This window comes from Rana temporaria, chromosome 3, assembly GCF_905171775.1.
Source record: "Rana temporaria chromosome 3, aRanTem1.1, whole genome shotgun sequence".
In the NCBI taxonomy this organism is placed as follows: Eukaryota; Metazoa; Chordata; class Amphibia; order Anura; family Ranidae; genus Rana; species Rana temporaria.
In genome coordinates this window covers 110492479-110511720 of record NC_053491.1, presented here as the reverse complement: position 1 = coordinate 110511720, position 19242 = coordinate 110492479, and the positions used below count along the sequence as shown (strand labels likewise).

General features: G+C 42.6%; 1 protein-coding gene across 3 annotated transcripts in view; it reads left to right on the top strand.

The window, feature by feature from the left end:
• Positions 1 to 19242, top strand: part of LOC120931613 (cadherin-related family member 5-like) — a 95790-nt gene that overhangs the window by 59268 nt on the left and 17280 nt on the right. For all 3 annotated transcript variants that reach the window (XM_040343227.1, XM_040343226.1, XM_040343228.1), the window contains exons 7-12: positions 301 to 411; positions 7029 to 7199; positions 7281 to 7371; positions 8490 to 8596; positions 15829 to 16029; positions 16305 to 16436. In XM_040343227.1, the coding sequence (XP_040199161.1) occupies positions 301 to 411; positions 7029 to 7199; positions 7281 to 7371; positions 8490 to 8596; positions 15829 to 16029; positions 16305 to 16436 (813 nt within the window). The remainder of the gene's footprint in view (positions 1 to 300; positions 412 to 7028; positions 7200 to 7280; positions 7372 to 8489; positions 8597 to 15828; positions 16030 to 16304; positions 16437 to 19242) is intronic.

Genomic DNA, 19242 nt, shown 5'->3' with positions numbered 1-19242 from the left:
ACCGTGCATGCGCCAAAGTCATTTTGAGCATGCGCGGGTTTCCATGAAGGCAGGTAAGTATACACACCATCGGGTTTCTCGGCAGGAAAACACTGTCGGGAATCACAACGAGAAATAGAGAGCAGTCAGTGATCAGAACAGTAGTTTGTATCTTCCATGTCATTAGGAAGACATTACCTCCAACAGCACCCTACCCATGTGTAGCATTGACTGTGGATTGACAAACTATGATGACTAGAATGAGTAAGAGAACTTTTAATGATTTAAAGATCTGGTTCTGAATCCTAGTTTTGTTTTCAGGGTGACTACAAATACTTTCACATGGATCTCCCAAACAACGGCAAAGTATTGCTATCCCGTCCTCTGGATTTTGAAAGTATTCAACAACTGGAGGTTTTTATTCATGCTGTGGTAAGAATACATTCACGCTCAGTTGCTAAACTCTAGCTGTGACTTAGTGGAGGAGTGTCAGGCCTCATACACGCGATCGAGTTTCTCGGCAAAAAACAGCAAGAAACTTGCTGGTATTTTTTTTTTTGCCGAGGAAACCGGTCGTGTGTACACTTTTTCGACAAGGAAACTGTCGAGGATCTCGTCGAGCCAAAAAGAGAGCATGTCTTCTTTTTCCTCGACGGGAATGGAGAAATTTGGCTCGCCAAGATCCTCGACAGCCTAACAAGGAACTCGACGAGCAAAACAATGTGTTTCGCCCGTCCAGTTTCTCGGTCGTGTGTGTCTTCAGAGCTTAGTAAATGAGCAGAAGCTCTGATGACTTCCATCATCCAATCATGTGCAAGCAAAAATGCATTTTGTTTTTTCCCTTGTATACGATTGGATATTCTTTATAAAGTGAAACTTTACCTCTTTTACTAAAGCTCTGGAGCAACTGCACTTTGCCAAATGCACAGTCTATTTGCCTTTAGTAAATTAACCCCATGGGCCGAGCGTCGGTCAGTTTCTATTACACTGGCCGATGCCGCCTAAAATTTTGGCCCATGTGTAATCGGCTTTAGTGGTTGGATCACCAGATGAAAATAGAAGAAGAATAGCCTAAAAAAGGGAAAAATACGGCCATCGAATCTTAGAATTGGTAAGCAGCATAATAATAAATGTTTGCTTTTGGGTTTATTACTGTTTTTAGTAGACAGCTGTCCGGTTCTTCTGAATTCCTTACAGAGAACAGTTTTAAGGGCTGAGGGAACATTGGTAAGCGGCTTTTCACATCACTGCGTGTATTCACATTTTTGGTATATTAGTTAATATTTTGAATGATGTAATGTATGTATGCATTTTTAGTTTTTTTGGGTATTATTAACTCAGTTTGTTAAATGCTCAGTTAAAAATGAATGTATTGTTAAACCCCTCTCCTTCCTTCATCTCATCATCAGGTATTCATCTTTTAATTACCAAGGTACATACTGTATATACTCGATATGAGTTTTTCAGCCCTTTTTTAAGGCTGAAAATACCCACCTCTGCTTATACTCAAGTCAGTGTACCTGAAATTCTTGACAGGCTGCGGGAGTCCATTGTTTAAACATCGTGGTCTCCTCCTGGTCCCTTCCATGATAGGCGTTTCCCAGCAGACACAGTTCCGCCTATCATGGGCGTTCTCTCATCCTCGGACTCAGTTTCCCAGCAGACACTGTGTTAAGTGTTCCACCAATCACGGACGTCCTCTTGTCCTAGAATGAAAGGACTTCTGTGATTGGCAGAACACTGAACACAGTGTCTGCTGGGAAACTGAGTCCGAGGATGATAGAACGTCTGCGATAGTCGGAACTGTGTCTGCTGGGAAACGCCTATCACGGAAGGGACCAGGAGGAGACCGTGACTTTTAAACAATGAATGGACGCCCGCAGCCTGTTAAGAATTTCAGGTACACTGACTCTGGCACAATGAGGCTGCAATGGGCACAGTGAGGTTGGGCACAGTGAGGTTGCAATGGGCACAGTGATGCGGGCAAATGGGCACAGTGAGGTTGGGCACAGTAAGTTTGCAATGGGCACAGTGAGGTGTGCAAATGGGCACAGTGAAGCTGCAAATGTTGACCCTCTTTTCCGCATACAGAAGCTGCTGCATTCTCACCCTACGCTTATACTCGAGTCAATACGTTTTACCATTTTTTTGTGGTAAAAATAGGTACCTTGGCTTATACCCGAGTATATACAGTACTAAATGTGATCTTGGACTATTAATGTATATTATATGGACACCTTTATTCTAAAAATATCTGGTAAAAGATCCAACTACCTATTGGGCAACTTGACAGGAACATGACAATTGTAAACGGCACCATGCAGGGGATATAATGGTTATCCTGACCCTAAAATCACACCTAAAGTTGATATTGTCTGTGCTATACACTTAATATTGTGTACTAATAGTGCTATATTCTAATATTTTAAAATGTTGTAAAACTATTACACGCATTTATTTTCCAGTATCTGTGCATTTCTCCCAGTTAGCAATATGGCACACTTTTGCTAGTGTCTTCGCTAATCTAGTAGATCCTCATTAAATGGATTGAGCTGTTTCTTTTATGAAGGCGCTTGTTTGTTACTTTTCTTAAAACCGTTCATGACATAATCTTATCAGTTTAGCACGAAGCGTGTGTTAGTCGTCTAACTATTGAACAAAAAAACTGAATATTTAAAAAATTATATATATATACATTCTTAAAATCTTCAAATGTGGGTCATAAAACAATTTGGAAATTGTCCATGTGGGTCAGAAGGCCATTTCTCAGTCAAGTTATTTTAGTGTGAACCCTTTTTAAATGCTCATTAAATAGACTTAACTATGATGATTGTAGTAAGTGAAGACAGATGCACTCATTCTTCTAGGTAGACATGAGTTTTAAATAGATAGTAATCCTGGCTATGGGTGTCCCCCTCACACTGCAAGTAATCACATTTAACTTTAATCTGGTAATAGTATTGCTCATAAACCATTTGACACTACTGCCCATTCTAGGTTTTGACTGGTTTTGACTAGGTCATTATAGGACTCCCCTGCTATTACCTTTAAGATTTCAGCTTAACATACTGATCTTACCTATATATGGGTCCTATCCTCTTAACAATGTTGAAGGTATATGAAGTAGCAGACTAACGTCATTGTGTTTTTCCTGCACCTTTGTGAACATAAGGGAAAAAAAACAGCTTTTTTTTAATTCTTTGACGTAAGGAAGGAAATACACTGGAGTTTTTAACCCTGTTCCTCTTGGCTTGGCTTTCTTTCTGTACATGAGGAAAAAAAAAATACCAAGCACCCTTAGATGTTAATGACACCATGCAGGAATATCTGGCATCCATAAGGTTAAAGGAAGCCAGAAGTTTAGAGGAGGCTCTTCATACAAATTAACCAGTAAAGCTGAATTCCAGGTATGAATATTTTTTCATAGTTGCACTGTAAGATGTAAGAATGTATGTTCCATACCTAGCTGATCCTTATTGAATCTGGAAATCACTGTCGGAGACGTGGTTATGACTAAGGCCTTATAGGCTGAAACGCGTCAACTGTTCTCATTTGCGTTTGTTCACTGTGGCTTGTTAATAAATACGACAATTTTTTTAAAGAGTAACGACCGGAGTGGGGATCATCTTTTCCTTATCGCTACTATAGTGACTGCTGCTATTTTCTAGGACCCGTACTGAACAGCTGCCCTGTTGCATAGAAAACACAGGAGGTAAATCACTCGGCACAGGCGCTATTCAAAGAACACTTTGAATATTCTTAGCAAAGCATTCTCTGATTGGATGATCAGAGACATTTATTGAGAAAATGCAGTGTTCTCTGAATGGTGCCCATGCTGAGAGAGTGAACCTTTGGGCCAATGTACTATGCAAAAATACCCATACCTGGAATTCAGCTTTTAAGTTAAACAATAAACATATATAAGGGATGTAGCACCCTGATGTTTAGGCAGGGCTGCTTTTAAATTTTGTTGCCAGGCGAGAGTTGCTTTGGCCAATTGTTAGGAGATCAATTGAGTTCCCCCTAATTCTGGAATTGTTGCACTTCTCTCTTCTGTCACTAGGTGGCCTGGTATCTGGTGACATTGGATAAGACAAGAGCATGGCAAGCACAGATAATTTTTGAATGGTCTGTCTCAGCCAATGGGCAGGGATTTTCTTGGGTCACTTGGCCTGCTGGGAGAGCCTATTAATTTGAGTGGAGTCAGGTAATCGGGGTTCGGTGCCACCTGGGTGGCTGTCTGGGTGGACGTGTGTCATGTTGCCCTGGGCTGCTAGGCCATAAGCCTTAGGCCTATCTTTGGGACATCTGTCTACTAGGCTGCCTGCGGGCATTTCCAGAAGCAGGAGAGTAGGGTTGGGACATGAGATTTATACTTTCTGGTAATTTCAAGAAATAATATAGCCTTCATTCTATTCATTGTGATATTTGAGAGACAAATTGACACGTTGTCATACTTTCTTCTGCATACATAAACGTATTGGGCAGAATGACATACAGTATCTCACAAAAGTGAGTACACCCCTCACATTTTTGTAAATATTTTATTATATCTTTTCATGTGACAACACTGAAGAAATTACACTTTGCTACAATGTAAAGTAGTGAGTGTACAGCTTGTATAACAGTGTAGATTTGCTGTCCCCTCAAAATAACTTAACACACAGCCATTAATGTCAAAACCTCTCGCAACAAAAGTAAGTACATCCCTAAGTGGAAATGTCCAAATTGGGCCCAATTAGCCATTTTCACTCCCCAGTGTCATGTGACTCGTTAGTGTTACAAGTTCCCAGGTGTGAATGGGGAGTAGGTGTGTTACATTTAGTGTTATCGCACTTTCACTGGTCACTGAAAGTTCAACATGGCACCTCATGGCAAAAAAATCTCTGAGGATCTGAAAAAAAGAATTGTTGCTCTATATAAAGATGGCCTAGGCTATAAAAAAATTGCCAAGACCCTGAAACTGAGCTGCAGCACGGTGGCCAAGACCATACAGTGGTTTAACAGAATAGGTTCCACTCAGAACAGGCCTTGCCATGGTTGACCAAAGAGGTTGAGTGCACGTGCTCAGTGTCATATCCAGAGGTTGTCTTTGGGAAATAGACACAGGGCTTTTTTTCAGGGGGATGTTGGTGGAACTCAGTTCCACCACCTCTGGCTCGGCCCATATGGTGCCTGCTCACCACAATCACTTGTAAACATAGAAGTCCGGTTTCTGTGTTTACAAGTGACAGCTCTGCACTCTGTATTTAATGCAATCCTGGTATTTAATGCCCATTTTAGATCCTCCTACTATTTTCGTGAAATTTGACTGAACACACCCACTATTTGATGTGATCTGGAGGGTGTGTGTAGGGGGAGGGGTTTTGTGGGGTTGTGGTTAAGTTCCAGCACCTGTTTTAAAAAAAAAGAAAAGCCCTGAATAGACATATGAGTGCTGCCAGCATTGTTGCAGAGGTTAAAGGGTTGGGGGGTCAGCCTGTCAGTGCTCAGACCATACACATCAAATTGGTCTGCATGGCTGTCGTCCCAGAAAGAAGTCTCTTCTAAAGATGATGCACAAGAAAGCCCGCAAACAGTTTGCTGAAGACAAGCAGACTAAGGACATGGATTACTGGAACCATGTCCTGTGGTCTGATGAGACCAAGATAAACTTATTTGGTTCAAGTGTGTGTGGCGGCAAACAGGTGAGGAGCACAAAGACGTGTGTCTTTCCTACAGCCAAGATGGTGCTGGGAGTGTCATGGTCTGGGGCTGCATAAGTGCTGCCGGCACTGGGAGCTACAGTTCAGTGAGGGAACCATGAATGCCAACATGTACTGTGACATACTGAAGCAGAGCATGATCGACTGGGCCGTAGGGCAGTATCCCAACATTATAACGACACCAGCTCTGTGATGTCATCATGGAGGAGTGAAAGAGGACTCCATTGGCAACCTGTGAAGCTCTGGTGAACTCCATTCCCAAGTGGGTTAAAGGGACACTAAAGGCAAGATTTTTTTGGTTTAAAAATAACAAACATGTTATACTTACCTCCGCTGTGCAGTTCGTTTTGCACAGAGTGACCCGGATCCGTGTCTTCTGGGGTCTCTCGGCGTCTGTCTCTGCTCCTCCTCGCAAAAGCTTTCCACGTTCATGCGGGCTCCCTCGCATGGTGGAAAGCTTTTGCGAGCGAGCTCCCGTGATACAGCGGCAGCCATAGCCGCCGACTGTATCACTCGGCCCCCCCCCCCGGCGCGCCGCATCATCCGCTGTGAGTGACAGCAGCGCCAGCCAATGGCTGCGCTGCTATCAATCCGCCCAGCCTAGCCAATCAACGGCCAGACTGGGAACCGAACAGGAAGACGAGAACGTGCACAGGACTTTCGAGGGGTGAGGTAAGTAAAACGGGGGCTTGGGGGGGGGGCGGTGCTGTCAGATGTTTTTTTACCTTAATGCATAGGATGCATTAAGGTAAAAAAACTTTTACCTTTACAACCCCTTTAAGGCAGTGCTGGAAAATAATGGTGGCCACACGCAATATTGACACTTTGGCCCATTTTCACTTAGGGGTGCACTCACTTTTATTGCCAGCGGTTTAGACATTAATGGCTGTGTGTTGAGTTATTTTGAGGGGACAGCAAATTGACACTGTTATACAAGCTGTACACTCACTACATTACATTGTAATAGAGTGTAATTTCTTCAGTGTTGTCTCATAAAAAGATACAATAAAATATTTACAACAATGTGAGGCGTGTACTCATATTTGCGAGATACTGTATCTACTACTTTGAAGTGGGTAGCCAAATCTGTAATCTGTATAGTCATGCCCAAATCTGAAAGACACTGGAAAACAGCACATGCATGAAAAAGATAGCCGTGAACAACTGATCACATACACCTGCTAATGCACTCTTGTAGGAGTGGGCCACAGGGGCAGGGAAAGCCCATAAATGACTCAAATAAATGGCTGATTATATCTAAAATAACCATAAAGTACCCATGAGGTAGTATCAATGAAACAGAATATAATGTACAATATATTATTTCCTTTGTATTTTCAATAGGAGATGACAACCAGAGAACGTCAGCGCACTACAGTTAAAGTGCGGGTCATGGTGCTGGATGGAGATGACCAATATCCACAATTCCTCCCATGTAACTTCATGTCTCATGATGGTCTTAGTGTCTGTGTTAGCCCTACATACTTGGTCAACATCACAACAGAAAAGGAGCCAGTGAGTATTTTCTTTGTAAGGCAATATTATGAAAAAATTGTGCAGTGGATATGAATAATGCACTTCTATCTGTATTTTTAGACAGGGCCCCTTATCTTCTCTCCTGGACCTATATTTGCTGAAGATGGTGACAAAGGAATCATGGCTCCCATCTCCTATTCCCTGCTGTCAGGTGAAATTTATAGACTAAATGGGGTCATATGGTTTGAGTCATATGAGGGGTCATGTGCTTGGAGTGAGCTGTGGACGTGTTGGTTTTTAACATGCTCATGTAAATACAGTGGTTTTAAATCCATTACTAGAATCTAATAGATCCTGAAGTTCTGTTGACAGTGTACTCCCTTTGAGTTTCATGAGATCCCAGGGTTCATGGTTTTCCAGGGTTTTTATACCATTGCAATATGTATAAGTTTGCTAATTAAACACAATGGCCGTGATTCAGATACATTGTCGTATCTTTGAGCGGGCGTAACGCATCTCCTATGCTCTACGCCAACGTAACTTTGAGAGGCAAGTACTGTATTCAGAAAGCACTTGCTCCCAAAGTTACGTTGGCGTATCGTAAATGGGCCGGCGTAAGCCCACGTAATTCAAAGTAGCAAGGCAGTGGTCGTGTTGTATTGTAATGAAGCGTGACCCCATGTAAATGCATGGCCGATCGAACGGCGCATGCGCCCGCATGCTCATAGTCACGTCGCAAATACTCCCTAAGATACATCGGCTCAATGCTTTGTCAACGTGAGCGTAACATACGCCCAGCCCCATTCACGTACGACTTACGCAAACGATGTAAAATACGACGTTGTCCTGACGTTTCCGACATCCATACCTTAACATGACTTACCCCTGCTTTATGAGGGGTAAACTTACGCCGGACCGACGCCTTACGTAAACGGCGTAGCTAAATCCAACGGGCGCAAGTTTCTAATTCGGCGTATCTAGGTCATTTGCATATTCGACGCGTAAAAATCTACAGAAACGCCCCTAGCGGCCAGCGTAAATATGCACCCAAGATACGCCGGCGTAGGAGACTTACGTTGGTCGTATCTTGGCCAAATTCAGGCGTAACTGCCTTTATGAATCAGCGCATAGATACGACGGCGCTCATTTGGACTTACGACGGCGTATCTGGAGATACGCCGTCGTAAGTCCTTTCTGAATCCGGGCCAATATGTATAACTAATTCTATCTGAATCTCTTACCTGCTAATTCATGCCTGTGTTGCCGTAATCTTAGCAGTTCTTGCCTGTGTTATATCATTCCAAATATTTTCTATTTATGTCTTTATAGGTCCTGACAGTGAAAAATTCCAGATTGATAATGTGACTGGGTCCGTGTTCTTTACTCACACCCTGGAGAGCAATCTTGCCCCTATAACCTTTAATCTGAAGGTTATGGTGAGCACATTTTTTTGATTTTCATGCATAAGATATATGTTTAATGAGTAGGATCGTGTAATTAATTCTCACAAAGCCAATTAATTCATACAATGTAATATATTATGTGAACTAGTGTTGGCCCGTAATGCAGGGCACAGGGGCGCTGCCCCCCTAATCCATGCGTCAGGCCCCTTAATCTCCATGCAGGGCGCAATCGTTTTTTTATTTTTTGGAAGCACATGATTAGAGCCTGAGGCTCTAATTGGTTTAAAAAAAGGGTGGGTTCGGGGCGCAGAGCACTGTGCCCTGAGCCCACCCAGCTGTGTGACAATAGCGAATTAATATTCGCTATTGTCTTCCTGATTCTCCTTTCGGACAATCAGGAAACAGGTCCTGAGACCCTATGGCCAAAGAGTCTTAGGGCCCACTTCCTCTTTCGGCCCGGGAGGAGAAGCAACATCTCCTCGGCCGGGAGGAGAAGCCCCCCGGCTCTTCCCTTGGCTGGAGCGAGGAGCAGCAGCCCTACCCCACGACCTCAATGATCCTCATCATCTCCTAAGGTAAGGCTGCCTTCCTGTATGTCTCCCATGGGGGGGATGTCGGCGGTGAGATTTGTTTGCCGTACCCCAAAATATTGAGCACCATCCGCCACTGATGTGAACTTTAAAAAAGCAGTTGGAGACAGGATCATTAGAAACAAAGTCAGATGCCGGACCTGGAATCTGAATTGACATAGTTACATAGTTAATTTGGTTGAAAAAAAGATACCAGTTCATCCAGTTTAGCCAACACGAAAAAAAAGAATGAAATAAGACAAGCAGTAAGAAGCGTGAAGAATGAAAAGTTGACAGGGTATAAAGCAGGATACTCTATTTAAGACACATCAACACAAACAGCACAGAAACATAACAACATGAAAAAATCTTATGAGAAACGACCTTAATTGACCCGAGTATATAATTTGTAAAGAACAGAATGTGGGACACTGAATACTAGTAGAGAAGAAAGGAACTTCCTTCCACATTCAGTTTGCCAATACCAAGGGATCTTAGACATAGACTAGTAGGAAAGAGTGTGGCCAACATACTGGGGACTTGTTGTTTGAGGCAATTGAAGAAGGAGAAAGAGAAAATGTCCGCAACGTAAAACTGAGCAGCAGCTTAAAACAAACTAACTATCACATAGACCAGGCATGTCCAAAGTCCGGCCCGCAGGCCAATTGCGGCCCACGTTGCGGTTTAATGTGGCCCCCTTGGTAATTTGGATATACATATCTTTTGTGGCCCCCAGGGCCACAAAAGATATATACTGTATTTATCAGTGCTGCCTCGGAGGGGACAGGGAGGGGGCGGGACGTGCGCCATCAGATTACATACAGGACAATCTCCTGTTTACTTGGCGGCGTCTGTAATTGGAAGTCCTGTCTCCTGGGCTGCCATTGGATGACTGTTCTGTCTATCATAGGAGGCAGGACTTTGTATTAAACAGGCCGCCATGTAAACAGGAGATTCTCCTATATACAATCTTTCGGCGGTCGTCCCGCCACCCTGCCTATCCCCCTCCGAGGCTGCAGATGGGCATCAATCAGGCTGCACTGATGTCAATGGTGAGGCTGCACTGATGTCAATGGTGAGGCTGCACTGATGTCAATGGTGAGGCTGCACTGATGTCAATGGTGAGGCTGCACTGATGGCACTGATTAGGCTGCATTGATGGGCACTGACCCTTATTTTGCTTCACAGTTATTTAAAATGTAAGTTTTTTATTCCTGAGACTTCCCCTTAAAGTGAATGTGCGTGTTATATGCCGATAAATACGGTATATCCAAATAACACACCCAAGCTCATCTCTTCACCACATACAGTCACAAAGGCAAGATAATTCTTGTTGTGCTGTGTATTAGTGCTCGAACGAACACACTTAGGCCACGTACACACGATAGGATCACCAGAGGACAACGGTCTGAAGGACCGTTTTCATCAGTCCAAACCGACCGTGTGTAGGCCCCATAGGTTATTTAACCTTCGGTCAAAAAAATGAGAACTTGCTTTAAAATTAAACCGATGGACGCCTAACCGATAGGTCAAAACCGATCAAAAGCATCGGTTAAAATCCACGCATGCTCAGAATCAAATCGACACATGCGTGGAAGCATTGAACTTCGTTTTTTTCAGCACGTCGTTGTGTTTTACATCATCGCGTTCTGTTTTTTAACCGATGGTGTGTAGGCGCGATGGACCATCAGTCAGGTTCATCGGTTAACCGATGACAACGGTCCTTCGGACCGTTCTCATCGGATGGACTGATCGTGTGTACGCGGCCTTAGACTGCATTTTAATGGTTTAAAGAATGTGAGGCAAAATGGTCGACCCTCACGCATGTTCACTTCATCAAATCTGGCCCTCTTTGAAAAAAGTTTGGACACCCCTGACATAGACAAACAGTAGTCTGACAAAAGAAGAATTTGGTAGAGGCTTACAAATCAAAGAGACGGTCTGGAAGACTCACTGACAAAAATACACTGACTGTAGACACAAGACGGATATGATCTGATTTGGTAATTTTCAGCCCTTTTGTATAACAATCTTATGTTTATGGCAACATCAGACCCTCTCTCTTTGGACCATTCTTGGGGAAAATGTCTATCAGGTAGGTTGGAAACCAGCCCAATGACTGTCATTTCCAACAAGATAGCTGACACGGGGCACACCACCTGTGCTGTTTTCTCCTATTCTATTCATATAAACTTAACACTGGGATAAGAACATCCTATATGCTTAAAGGGGTTGTAAAGGTTTGTTTTTTATTTTCGAAATAGGTTTCTTTGCTATTATTATTATCTTACCCATGGGCCTCGATGCGTATGACTCATAGTGAGCAGGGAGATTCTGATCTTCTTAATCTAGGTCCTTAACTGGCCAGGATGCAGTGGCCTATAGCAGGGCTCGACAAAATCCGGGTGCCCGGTCGCAGTTGCGACAAGAAATTGTGACCTGGCGCCCGCGCCCGCCGGTAATTGAGGCCGCGGCTTTGCGGACTACAAGGTCGCAAAGCCGCTGCCTCAATTACCGGGCCCACCGCGATCGTGCAGCGAGGGAGGTGGGGGCGCACGAAGGCACAGGATCCTGTGTCTCTGTGCGCCCCCACCTCCCCCGCTGCGCGATTGCGGCGGGCCCGTGACGGCCGGTAATTGAGGCCGCGGCTTTGCTGCCTTGTGAAGGCCCAAGCTTTCTTCTGTGACTTTGCGCCATCTGGTGGTGGCCGTTGGCATTACAAGTAAAACAGCAGCTCTAATTAGTTTTTTCCACTGTTTTCACTGCCATCTCCTTCCCTCTAATTAGAACCCCCAAAACATTATATATATTTTTTTATTCTAACCCCCTAGAGAATAAAATGGCGATCGTTGCAATACTTTGTCACGCCGTATTTGCGCAGCGGTCTTACAAGCACACTTTTTTGGGGAAAAAATACACTTTTTTTAATTAAAAAAATAAGACAACAGTAAAGTTATCCCAATTTTTTTTTATATTGTGAAAGAAAATGTTACGCCGAGTAAATTGATACCCAACATGTCACGCTTCAAAATTGCGTCTGCTTGTGGAATGCCGACAAACTTTTACCCTTTAAAGTCTCCATAGGCGACCTTTAAAAAATTCTACAGGTTGCATGTTTTGAGTTAAAGAGGAGGTCTAGAGCTAGAATTATTGTTCTCGATCTAATGATCGCGGCAATACCTCACATGTGTGGTTTGAATACCGTTTACATATGCGTGCGCTACTCACGTATGCGTTCGCTTCTGCGCGCGAGCTTGGCGGGACGGGGCGCGTTTTCTGGCTCCTAACTTTTTTAGCTGGCTCCTAGATTCCAAGTAAATTTGTCAAACCCTGGCCTATAGGCCTCCATAACACTTCTGGAAAAGCAAGGTCTTCAAACTGTTCCTGAAGCTTAGCAAATTGGTGGTGTTTTTTAGGACCAACAGTAAATCATTCCAAACCTTACCCCCCTGCTCCGAGAAAGCACTTCCTCCTCGTCTGTTTCCTCACCCTGGGGACAATGACATTCATTTGTCCTGCTGAACATAGTGCTATACTAGGAGCATATTGTGTGATTTTTTTCCAGAGGTAATCTGGTCCACCTCCATGGACTATCCTATGCATAAAGCAGCCAACTTTAAACAGATATGTATTCTTCTATATATTTTTGTAAAAAAAAAATCGCAATAAGCGTATATTGGTTGGTTTGCGCAAAAATTATAGCAAAAGTTATAGCGTATACAAAATAAGGGATAGATTTATGTCATTTTTATTATTATTATTTTTTACTAGTATTGGTGGCGATCTGCGATTCTTATTGGGACTGCAACATTGCGTTGGACAGATTGGACGCTTTTGACACTTTTTTGGGACCATTGACATTTATACAGCGATCAGAGATAAAAATAGCCACTGATTACTGTGTAAATGTCACTGGCAGGGAAGGGGTTAAAGGGATTATTTTCTAAATAGGTTCCTGTAAGCTAGTGCATTGTTGGTTCACTTACCTTTTCTTTCGATTTCTCTTCGAAATTTTTTTTTTCTTTGTCTGAATTTCTCACTTCCTGTTTCCCCTCAGTAAGCTTGCCCCCATCATCTGGCTGGGGGTTAGTCAGCCAGAACAGCTTACTGAGGAGGAACAAGAAGTGAGAAATTCAGACAAAGAGAAAAAAAATTAAAAGGGAAATTGAAGGAAAAGGTAAGTAAACCAACAATGAACTAGCTTAAAGGAACCTATTTAGAAAATAAAAAAAAAACCTTTACAACCCCTTTAAGTGAGGCTAAAGCTAGCTAAACTTACATTCCTGTGCAATTGTATTGTGCCTGCCACACCTTGTTCTGCTCATATGTCATGGTCTGCTTTAGGGCTTGTGTAACTTTGCAAATGCAACATACTATTAGGTGCAGTTATCTGCATTGGGGATCAGTTAGACATGCTTTTGAGATCCTAATGAGTTCTTTGAAAGGTGCTTCTGACCTTCAGATGAACCTTTTTCTAAGCTGTGTCCAGGGCCGCTGATATGGGGGTACCATCTGTCCCTCTGTACCCTGTCCCTCTGCCTAGGCACATAGGGGTGCTTGGGCAGCAGGGGGGATTGAATGTGGGAAGGACAGGGATAATTAGCCTGTGTCAAGCTGTTTTAAGCTACTATTGCATTTTCATTGACTTCTATTGGGAGAAAAGCTGTTCTATAGCAAATAAATGCCCATGGGCAAATGTGCTTTGACCGGAAATAGAAATAAAAACAGAAGACTTGAACAGACAGACAAGATTGACAAGGACTAGACAGAGATTAAAGGATCACTAAAGGAATTTTTTTTTTAGCTAAATAGCTTCCTTTACCTTACTGCAGTCCTGGTTTCATGTCCTCATTGTTCGTTTTTGCTTTGAAGTTGCTGTAATTCTACTGTGGTCTCCACACTTCCTGGTTGTCGGTTTCCTTATAACCATCATACTGGGAGCTTTTCACGATGGTCTAAGCCAGGGGTCTCCAAACATTCTAAACAAAGGGCCGGTTTATTGTCCTTCAGACTCTTGGAGGGCCGGACTTTGGCCAGCGGGAGTAGAAATTTTCCTGGCATCATTGTTAGTAAACATCTGGTATTAGGGGGAGGAATAGTGCCCCATTGCTGGTATCATAGGGAGGGGGGAATAGTGCTCTATTAGTTGTGTCAGTGGGAGAAATGGTGCTTCATTATTGGTGTCAGATGGCAGAATAGTGTCTCGTATCAGTGGGAGGGATAGTGCCCCAAGGGCCGGATAAAGGCAAGCAAAGGGCCGCATCCGGCCCTCGGGCCGCAGTTTGGAGACCACTTGTCTAAGCTGTCATTACTGTGTGTCTAAAACTTAACAGAACCAATCAGATTCATTTTAAAAACAAAACACTGCCCTGGGTTTGTTTGTTTTTGTTCTGTGGGTCTCTTTACTTCACAGAAACATGAAACCAGTTTAAAAACGAAAGTTAAACTGTAGGCACATTATATGATTGAATTTAATCTATTTTTAATCATTTTTAAAAGGAATCAGTTAACTTTTATGTCTCTATACCCTGTAAATGTAAACAGTCATTTCAGCAAAAAAAAAAAATCCTTTAGTGACCCTTTAAGTAGCCTGCATGATTGCTTACATTTGTGTACCAGTATTTTATTTTATAAAGCTTTGTTTAATAATTGATTCTAATTCTACTCTGCATTACTCTTTACTTTACAATTTTTACTATTATGCAGGATTTATATAGCTGCAACATATTTATATAAATTTGCATAACACTTTATAATATAAAGGGGGACAGAACAATTACAACACAGTTCAATACAGAAGGAATAGGAGGATCCTGGTCATGGAGCTTACAATCTAAAGGGAGGGGGAGATGGTACAAAAGGTAAAAGCTGCAGGGGCCAATCTGATTGAGGTGACTCATGTACAGTTTTTAAAAGAAACAAACAGAAAAGTGCCTCAAAGTGCAGTATTTAATGAGGTATAAAGTTGGCCAAAAAAGTCAATGAAACACTCACATTTTAAACAAATAGATAAGCTCATCTATGCAGTATCTCTCCAGGTAGAAGTGGTGTAGCGCGCCTGCCCAGGTTAGCAGGGACAGTGGCATGGCAGAGAGGGAGGCTGGCCTACTTTGTGACCTTTCCAGGTATAGTAGATGGGAAGCAGCATGGAAAGCAGTGGTAGAGATGGCGTGTGACCGGGGAGCAGAATGCCCAAGGAACACAACGAGTTTAAGAGCATGCACAGAGCTCGTACTGAGAATGCGCGCTCCTTTCTCAGGCACTTTTCTGTTTGTTTATTATAATTCAGCCATACAGAGATGACTCCACTCTTAAGAGCTTGATTATTATAGACTGATCCTTGATCTATCTCTTGGTCGATTGACCTTACTATTCAGGACAAGTTTCTACAGCATTGTAAAGACTATTCGAATTAAGCCTCCCCACCAGGCATTGCATGGGTCATTTCATTGTGTGCTTGCATTATACACTATTATGTACAGTTTTTAGCTGGAGTAGGCTTCCCGGACTAAAAGAGTTTTCAAGGTTTGCCTAAATTCGGATAGGGTAGGAGCTGGCCAGACATACTGGAGTAGGGAGTTCCAGAGGATGGAGGAGGTTCCGTAAAAGTCCTGGAGGCGAGCATGACTTATGGCGAGCATGACATATGTTTGAATAGCAGACTTACAGTACTTTCTTCATATACATTCATTGCAGGCCTCACAGGTTGGCGATTCCAGAAAATACTCATTGGCTGAAGTACTGGTACGACTGCTGGCAGCAAATAAGCATTCACCACGGTTTGTTGTTACCCAGTACCAAGGATTTGTTCAGGAAGATAACAATCCCGCAGCCCTTGTCAGCACTTACAATGGACGTGTGCTCTCTGTTATACCTTCAGATGAAGATTTCCCAAATGTAAGTCCAGTACATGCCATGAACTAATGTTCATTGCTAAACAGTATTAAATAGGAAACATAAGCACTTACCTTTGTAACCTGCGACTTGATATTCGGCTTCATGAAGTACAATATATAGAAAATACATTAGGGACCTTATGGTGCTTTTTTTAACAAACATATTTACTATTCTATAACTGTAAAGCCGATATTGTTTTCAGTCTAATAAATCTCGTCTTTCTCTTTTTCTGCTTTGTGGTCTGATGGTTACAGAACATCTTAATCTTTTTTCAGGGAACCAATCCTCAGATTCATCTCAGCCTAGCCTCACAGTCTAATCATAGTCAGCTATTTCACATAACAGAAAGTGGTCTGCTCATAGCCAGAGCAAACCAACTGAAAGTAATGGAAACCTATCCTCTAAAGGTAAGATTTGCAGGAGGAGATACAAAGCAAGAGGCTGCATTATCCAACATATACTGTTTATGTGTGTTAGGCCTCGTACAGACGAGGGGACAGTCCGCTCGAAAACGGTCGGGTGGACAAATGTCCGCTGCAAACCTGTCCAGCAGACCAGTTTCAGCAGACATGTTCGGTCGTCTGTACGAGGCCTTACTGTTATATGGTTTTATGTAATAATAACATTCATGGAATTCTTTCAAAAATTTAGCTAAGACTCACCAACCACTTTTAAAAAAAATTTAAGGAATGGCACCATATATCATCAAATCAGGAGTTTTATACATTGTGATGTTAATCCTATTATTTATTGAAATAGGACTGTTGTGTTTTGATTCTAAGGCCTCTTTCACACTGGGCGGATCAGTAATGATCCGCCCCGTGCAGCTCCGCTTGCTCAGCGGGGATCGTTCTGTTGATCCCCGCTGAGCCGGCGGATGACAGGGCGGTCCCCACACACTGTGCAGGGACCGCCCTGTATTTTCTCCGCTCCCCCCTATGGGAGGATCGGATGAACACGGACCGTATGTCCGTGTTCACCCGATCCGATCCGCCAGACGGATAGAAAAGTAGGTTTTTCCTCCGTCACACTTTGGCGGATCGGAGCGGGTCAGATGTCAGCGGGCATGTCACCGCTGACATCCGCGGCTCCATAGAGGAGCACGGAGCGCCCGTACAGGTCCGCAAAAAAAACTGACAGAAGGGCCTGTACGGGCGCTCAGTGTAATACTTTTGGTGTATAAGTAGTGGCCCAGTAATCTGGGCAGTGGTTGGGTGGGGCTGTATCATCTGATGTTCGTGACGATACCTCACATGTGTGGTGCGATCACTGTTTACATATGCAGGACTTGCATTTGCGCGTAAGCACTGGGGGGGACAGGGGCGCTTTAAAAGGAGTTTATTATTATTATTATTAATTTTTATTTATAATTTTTTACACTGTCCTTTTATTTATGTTTTATCAACTTTATTGAGGGAATAATGGACTTTGTATGCAAATTAGCTAGATACGGCGATCCACGAACGTACGTCCGGCCGGCGCATTTTTTTACGTCGTTTGCGTTCGGCTTTTTCCGGCGTATAGTTACCCCTGCTATATGAGGCGTATCCTATGTTAAGTATGGCCATCATTCCCGTGTCGAATTTTAAAAATGTTACGTCGTTTGCGTAAGTCGTTCGCGAATAGGTCTTTGCGTAGAATGACGTCACCGTCGTAAACATTGGCTTGTTTTCCGGTTTAATTTCGAGCATGCGCACTGGGATACCCCCACGGATGGCGCATGCGCAGTTGAAAAAAAACGTAATTTACGTTGGGTCAAGACGTATTTACATAAAACATGCCCCCATCACATCCATTTGAATGGCGTGCCCTTACGCCGCCAAAGATACACTACGCCGCCGTAACTTATGGCGCACATTCTTTGAGGATTAAAAAAAAAAAAGTTACGGCGGCGTAGTGTATCAGAGATACGATACGCCTGACGGATATATGCTCCGATGTACGTGGATCTGGCCCTTAAAGTTTAACCTCCCTCGAACACTTAAAATCGCGAAACATGTAGAGCACAAGTCTTTCATTGTGGATCCGGTTGACCTCCTATCGAGGATATACTTATACTCAATATAGGCAGTTACTATATAGACATTTCTATAGCCAATTACCATATTTATCGTCGTATAACGCGCACCCAAACTTTAAAAGGGAAGTTTCAGGGAAAAAAACTTCCACAGCCCCCTGCGTATAACACGCAGGCACAGTTTACCCTCCATTTTCAGGGTAAAAAAGTGAGTGTTATACGCCAATAAATACAGTACTTACATCATTATTGAGTAGCTCCTGTTAGAAGGTCACTGGGTGTTTCCAATATTGTATTGTATTGTTTTTATTAAAAATGTTTCCTTCTCTATTTTTATGTATTTAGATGTTATTTCTTTGTGAAACATAAAATGTTGTACTTTTACATAAGGGTTGTAAAGGTTTGTTTTTTATTTTCTAAATAGGTTCCTTTAAGCTAGTGCATTGTTGGTTCACTAACCTTTTCCTTTGATTTCCCTTCTAATTTTTTTTTCTTTGTTTTCTTTGTCTGAATTTCTCACTTCCTGTTCCTCCTCAGTAAGCTGTTCTGACTGACTTTCCACCGCTTGGATGATGGGGGCAAGCTTACTGAGGAGAAACCGGAAGTGAGAAATTCAGACAAAGAAAAAAACATTTAGTAGGGAAATCGAAGGAAAAGGAAAGTGAACCAACAATGCACTAGCTTAAAGGAACCTATTTAGAAAATAAAAAACAAATCTTTACAACCCCTTTAAGCTAAAGATTGAGAGGAGGTCCCATTCCTAGCGACGCAACTTTTTTTTTTTACAGTTTAGAAAGGATTACATATACAGTATATCATTCCTTATTGCAAGCTGCTTTTATTACAAAGATTGTTGTTGATACTAGCATTAACCTTTTAAGGTTATATACCCCACAGGTATATACTTTTAGCTAGAACAACATGCGCGCTATGGAGGATTGGAAGCAGAAGGGTCCAGTTCTTTCAGATTTCATCATTTGTTCAAGTAGCAATAGTGGTCGGCAAATGATTTTTCATATATTACACATGTACATGGTCCAGGTTTTTAAGATACAGATTATAAAGCCTTTCTATAACCAATATGAACAAGACTGATGCCACGTGCACACAATCATTTTTCGGGTTGTAAAAAACTAAGTTTTTCAGGCTCTAGAAAAAACAAAGTTTTTTTCAACTTCATCATTATAACGATGTTG